Raw genomic sequence first — 6,414 nt, forward strand, 5'->3', positions numbered from 1 at the left:
CGTATTGTTCTCAGACAACTCAAGATTCACCCAATTTTCAGACAGTGGAAGGATATGGGTCTGGAGAATGCCTCACCAAGAGTTTTGGTTCAACAGATTGCAGCCAACTGTGAAGCATGGTGGTTTCAGCGTGATGGTTTGGGGAGCTGTTTGGGTTGGTGGGAGATTGAGCTTAGTGGAGTGCATTGGCAATATAAATTTTGCGAAATACGTCGAAATATTGGAGGAAAGACTCTTGCCACTTTATTCCTCTGGTTTCGTGGACAAGAACACAACGTTGTTCCAGGAAGATGGAGCACCGTGTCATACTGCTAGAAACACCCAGAAGTGGCAGGAAGAAAATGGTATCCAGAAGTTGCCCTGGCCGAGCCAATCTCCTGACATGAATCCCATCGAAAACCTCTGGGCCATACTTGACCTGCAAGTCAAGAAACAACCAAAAAAACCAACTTCGAACAGCGATCTACTCCAAGTTTTGCAGCAAGAGTGGGCAAAAATCCTACAATCTAAAATTGACGAGATGATTCTCACGATGCCCCAAAGGATCAACGAACTCATTGAAGCGAAAGGAAGATCTACTAGATATTAATTAAATTATAAATATATCAATTCATGTGAATATGACTGAAAAATTTCATTTTTTCTGAAAAGGTGGTGTCTATTTACTTGTGACCACACTGTGTACATATCCATTTATATCACAAACCCGCAATCACACACAGAGTAAGAAGCATTTAAGTTAACACAGTGATATTATTACTTTGCTTCTGTCTACAGTAGGAGCCTGGTCAAATTTGACTGCCAACTCCAGAAAGAATATATAACAATAACATTTACAAAAAGCTTTAAACAGTTTTACATATATTTTTGTATTAAATACCATTTTAATTCATTTCAGCATTATTTGAAACTTGATTTCTTAGTTCTTGTGTGGAGTATTCTACATCCTGTGTTATAAAATCATAATGAGTAAATGTTGAAAATTATGATACAAGAACTAGTGTATGAGAAGAGTTTAGATGCAAAATAAATACAGCATACACCGTACCTAACAGAATTGAGCTGCCAATGGCATGGTATTTATTTTGTTCACTGTTAAATAAAGCATAATCTTATATTCTACTTTTTTTGTGTATTGTGTAAGACAGGCAGTGGGCAAGTAGATGTTTTTAAAAAGAAAGAACACATTTTTCTAGCATTTCCTACCTTACACAAGAATATTTTTCAAAAAGTCCACACTCCTGATTTGTTTTGAACCATTATTTTGATCAGGCTAAATCCTACTGATAACCAGTAGTTTTTAATGTATTAGTATATTTTTGAAATTTTAAAAAAGAACAGCTGTAAGAGTTAAATAGATTTGTTGAAATGGAAATATTATAGTGAGAGGCTTTTTCTTGGTTGATAAAATTATCATTATTTTCTCAACTGTAGATCTGAAAGTTTTGATGCATGTTTTTCTACCCAATATTTTGACTTTGTTTGGCCATTATTGTTGCCATGGCAATTTCATTTGTCTTCTAAAATAAGCATTTACGTTTCAAGAAAGCTCTTAAAGTTCAGAAGAACACTTACTTTGGATTAAAAACTGATTTTGTTTGCTTAATTGTACTGTTAATCACTCTTCTTAAGATTCATTATAATTTTAAAATCAATCCAGAATTGGCCAAGGTCCTTGAGAATACTTGCTTTTAACTAGAACTTAACAATTAAAAATTATAAACTGATTTGGGTAATATTATCTCAAATAAAACATTATTTTTGTGTAGTCTAGATATGAACATTCCTGCTCTGAACTTTTTATAATTATTTTTTTAAATTTTGTTTATATTTCTCAGACTCTTCATGGTTATACAGTAACTACTTTCTATATGATGAATGAGGTTTATCATATATTTTGCTGTTAAAACAAATTACCTTAATTTTTTTAAAGACTTAATCACTTAATTGTGAATTTAAAAATTGCTCTAAGACTTTTTTGTCAGAATCATCCTGATATTAATATGCTTTTAGAAACAACTTTACATCTTATTCTTAGTTTCTCAGAATCATGCTTTTCTTGAAATTATGAAATATAATTCCCCACATATCCATTCTACTAAAATATATTCTAAATTGATAATTTGGAAAATATTGTTGGACTTCGGTATAGTTTTCAGCACATTTTCTCACCATAGTTATGCTTTTGTCTGATTTATAAGTTAACTTACTATTCTTTTTATCTTAATTTCAGACATGTCGTCTTTGCATCATTCTACTTCTATCTTAGGTTGTATTTTTTTTTCAGTTTCAAATGTGATTGCTTAGAATTATTCTGTAAACAAACTTTCTCATACTTATTTAATTACATTGTAAAAATAACTTTCTGTTCATTTGGTTTTATATTGTTTCATCACAGATATTATTTTCTTATTGACTTTAAAAACAACTTTGTGTTATTTTTAAGTCAGCAGCCATTTTTTTCAAAATTATTTTGAAGTAATGTAAATTTAAAACTACACAATAAAAAAGTAGAAAAAATAATATTGCAAAATAAATCCATTCAGTAAGAGTGTAGAAAGCATTTCTATCTATTTTTCTTTTTAGTTGTGTAATTTTATTAATAAATTCCACTCTTAAAAGAGCACTCTCTTTGATTGATAACTTTAAAACTGTTCTAACCTCTTTAATTAGTGCCAACAAGTATCCCAAGAATATTTTATTTGCTGTTAGTTTAAAATAACTTTATTTTAATAATAAACAAGATTATGACACTCATGAAGTACAACATTGTTTATTAACAAAAAGGGGACATAGATAAACATTTCAGAATTCTATCAGATTTCATCTTCAGTATGTAAAGCAAAATAAAATGAATTTACATAAGTCTTTGGACATTGTGGGCTCCTTTCTGCACATTGCCATAATGGTGCCTTCCCACCATTATTGGCATTTTTGGTGAGAAAGGGTCAGGTGTTGCAATTCAAGGTCTTCACCTTTGAACTAACATCGGAACCATATGAGTTATGCTGATTCATACAAGCTTTCTCTCATCACCTCCATTCTCTAGCCCTCTGCACTCACCATTCAATGAATGACTGGTTACTTCTGGCACTATCCTGTCAATTCTTAGAACGTCACACCCAAATTCAACTTTCAGAAACAACCAAGGCAGGCTTCATTTTCAGCTCTGTGACATCTATTCTTGCTTCAACTCAATATATCTTAAGTCTGGTTTGTTTTGGGTTTTTTCATCATGTATCTCTGTATGGCTCAGCCATCTCCCATATGTCTCCATGCTACAGAACAGGAACCCCAACTCTTAGTCACCTCTCCTTCTCCCACTGCATGGATGTTTCTTTCTCTTTTGGGAAGGTGAGCATCACTCGAATCCCTCATGCCTTTGGGATGAATGCAAAAGAGATCCTTTCAGTGGTCTTTATGCAACCAAGGAATCATAAACATTGATTCACTGGATTCCCCAGTTTCCTTATTCAGGATCATTCTTCGATCCCAAGGGGTTGTTAAGTTGAGACAATACTAAGATATGGGTTCCTCTTACACCACCTTGTTCAGAGATCCATCTCTTCACGAATGCCTCACATCAGAGATGGGCTGCATATCCCAACAGTCAGGAATTCCATTGCCTATGCATGGATGACAAGGCTTACCTAGACATGTTTCAGTCCTTCTTGCCCTTCAAAAGGTGATGCCTCATGGTCTGGGCTTATTAAGTGGAAATCTTCAGGTCTCACTGTGGTAGTAGATCAGTTGGCTTGACCCAAATAGATTCTCCCAACAGAGTAGATTCTGCATTGCAAGATTTTCTGTTGGATTGGCACTCATTTTGAAACCCTGGTGATTGGTGGGTTGGCCACTCATTGGAACACCCAACTACTGACAATTACCTCACCTTTGGGCTTTGGCAAAGGATGCTTTCTGTCAGGACAAGATGGGATTACAACTCTAATTTTTCACTGCCCATCTCTGCCGATCATTGAATTGAATAAATCGGGGTCTGTTTGCTTTTAAGAATATAGGTAACTAGGTTCACCTATTACATTGCTTTCAGAGCACTGCTCCTCAGGACTCCTCAATGTGCATTACCCCACCAGATTCTACTAGTGGAGCTATGGAGTCCATACAACATCCAGTTTCAAGTCACTGGGGTGGTGGACAGAGGCTTTTCCTCCAGAGGGTTATAGTGAATTTTCTCCACTCTTGGAGAAGAGGGCATAGTTGAGGGCCCTCCTGACCAGGTCATTGTATGTTTTTCCCAGGTGACGGTAGGTGGAGTATCAGCCTATATGGGAACCTACACGTAATACCAGTTCAGATTTGATACTTGGCTATCTAGTTGGATTGATCATTGTACTTCTTTTTGATCAATATTGTTTCAGTACATTATTCATAGAAAAGGGTCCATTGTTTCCTCCTAATTCTGAACTCAGAGTGGTCCCATCCTAAGTCCTTCATTGAGCACAGTTTGTTCCACATCTTCCCCATAATTCCGGGGGCAAATGGAATTTACCTTGCCCACACAGTTGGAGAGTGAGGATGAGTGTTAATAATTCCAGACCAGATGAGTTGTTTCCTAAGGTTGAGTAAGGCATACAAGATTCCAACATTCTGAGCCTGGGATGTTGCCTTTTAGACTTCTTCAGGTTGAGGAGAAGGTTTGTCCACTTCATTGTCACTTACGTTCTTGTCATGATTCTGGTGGCTTGGAATGCATCACTATAGCTACAGGTTGGAATCCACTCATAAGTATATACATATGTGTGTGTAGTTTTTAGTCCAATTGCCCTTGCCAACAACATGGGATACAGGGACCATGGTCCTTTAATTCTAACCCCTAGTAGTGGAACTTCAGCTATCTAGTTGAGGCCTGGCCTGTAGTGATGATAAATTGGGTAAAATTCCACCCATAATACAGGAATTACATTCCAGATGAAGAGCATACCTGTTCTGGATGTAGTGCTGTTCCTCAACTAGGGTGCCACTCTTCTAATGACTGATGCATGATCTGTGCAGATGCTTTCTATATGGATAACACCCGGACTGATCCTTCCACTTTCACAATGTGGGATTCTAACTATAAGTATGAGAAGGGGTAGGTATGTTTTGGAAATGAACATTTTCTTAAATCGAAAATGTATTTGGATAAGAGATGGTGTTGGATACTGCGGATTGAGTCAGTCTTGAAAAAGTAATAACATTATCTGAATGAGGTGCTTATATACAGTACCAGGATAGAGGGCACATTGAAAATAGGTGGAGAATGTCACAATACAAATATTGCCAAGAGTAATTAAGTGAGGTATAACAGAATAGAGCAAGTGAGAAACAATCAGACCAGTGCTTAGATGGGCAAAGAAAGAAACCCTGGCAGTCAAATAATATCTGTAGTGTGAGCAGAAGTATTATTGGAAATATATTTGGTTTAAGAAAATGTTAATGTAACATTGCTCTGCAGTAAATTTAAATTTCATATGTAATTATCATATTTGTGATGGTGATGTTAAACATTTTTATGAGAATTATTATAACTGTTGATAAATAACTTATCTTTAGCAGTGTAGTGTCAAGTCTTGCTTTATTTGGTTTATCAATCTTTCTTCAAAATCAATGACATTTAAAAAACTTGCTGTCTTCCTCAGCTAAAATTGGATGCACATACTTAAAATTAATGGCCAATTACTGTTATTTAAAATATACATTTTTGTTCTTTTCAGTTTAATATCAGCCTCTTTTCCTCATAATCATTTCACACACATCTTTATTGATGAAGCTGGTCATGCCATGGAACCAGAGGCTATAATTCCTGTTGCTGGGTTGTTGAACCATGAGAACAATAAGAGTCCTGGAAGTCAGCTCATTCTTGCTGGTGATCCAAAGCAGTTGGGACCAGTTGTTCGCAATGTGATTGCTTTAAAAGGAGGGTTAGGTATGACTAAAAGCTTTACAATTTTTCCTTGTTTGTAGCTTATCAGCCTTTCCAAAAACAGAGGCCTATTTTAATCAAGCAGTTTCCCCATTTGTAGGTTACAAATTTCTTCATATTCTGGAAAGTAATAATATTAGCAAAACTTAATGCTCTGAATAGTGGAAATGTACATTGTCAGAAGTAGTAGTATTAACAAAGTTACATATTCTGATGAGTGGAAGCGTACATTGTGGGAATTTAGTAGTAATAGAAGAAGGAAATGTTCTGATGAGTGGAAGTGTATATTATCAGAGTAGCAGTATTAGCAAATTAGAATGTTCTAATGATTGAAAGTGTATTTTAGATCTGTTTGAATCTCTATATGTGTACAATATATTATTAGACTTAACTTTCAGTAAAACATGTTTCACATTTTATTTTGCAGCTACAATTTTAAACTTTTTCTTAGTGTCGTCATCTGCTGGATATCGACTAAAACACTTCTGAGT

General features: G+C 35.2%; 1 protein-coding gene across 1 annotated transcript in view; it reads left to right on the forward strand.

Moving 5' to 3' along the window:
- LOC106465960 (putative helicase mov-10-B.1) overlaps positions 1-6,414 on the forward strand; it is a 99,701-nt gene that overhangs the window by 67,835 nt on the left and 25,452 nt on the right. Inside the window, exon 12 of the mRNA XM_013926209.2 lies at positions 5,715-5,926. Coding sequence (XP_013781663.2) covers positions 5,715-5,926 — 212 coding nt within the window. The remainder of the gene's footprint in view (positions 1-5,714; positions 5,927-6,414) is intronic.

This window comes from Limulus polyphemus, unplaced genomic scaffold, assembly GCF_000517525.1.
Source record: "Limulus polyphemus unplaced genomic scaffold, Limulus_polyphemus-2.1.2 Scaffold2103, whole genome shotgun sequence".
NCBI classification, from domain to species: domain Eukaryota; kingdom Metazoa; phylum Arthropoda; class Merostomata; order Xiphosura; family Limulidae; genus Limulus; species Limulus polyphemus.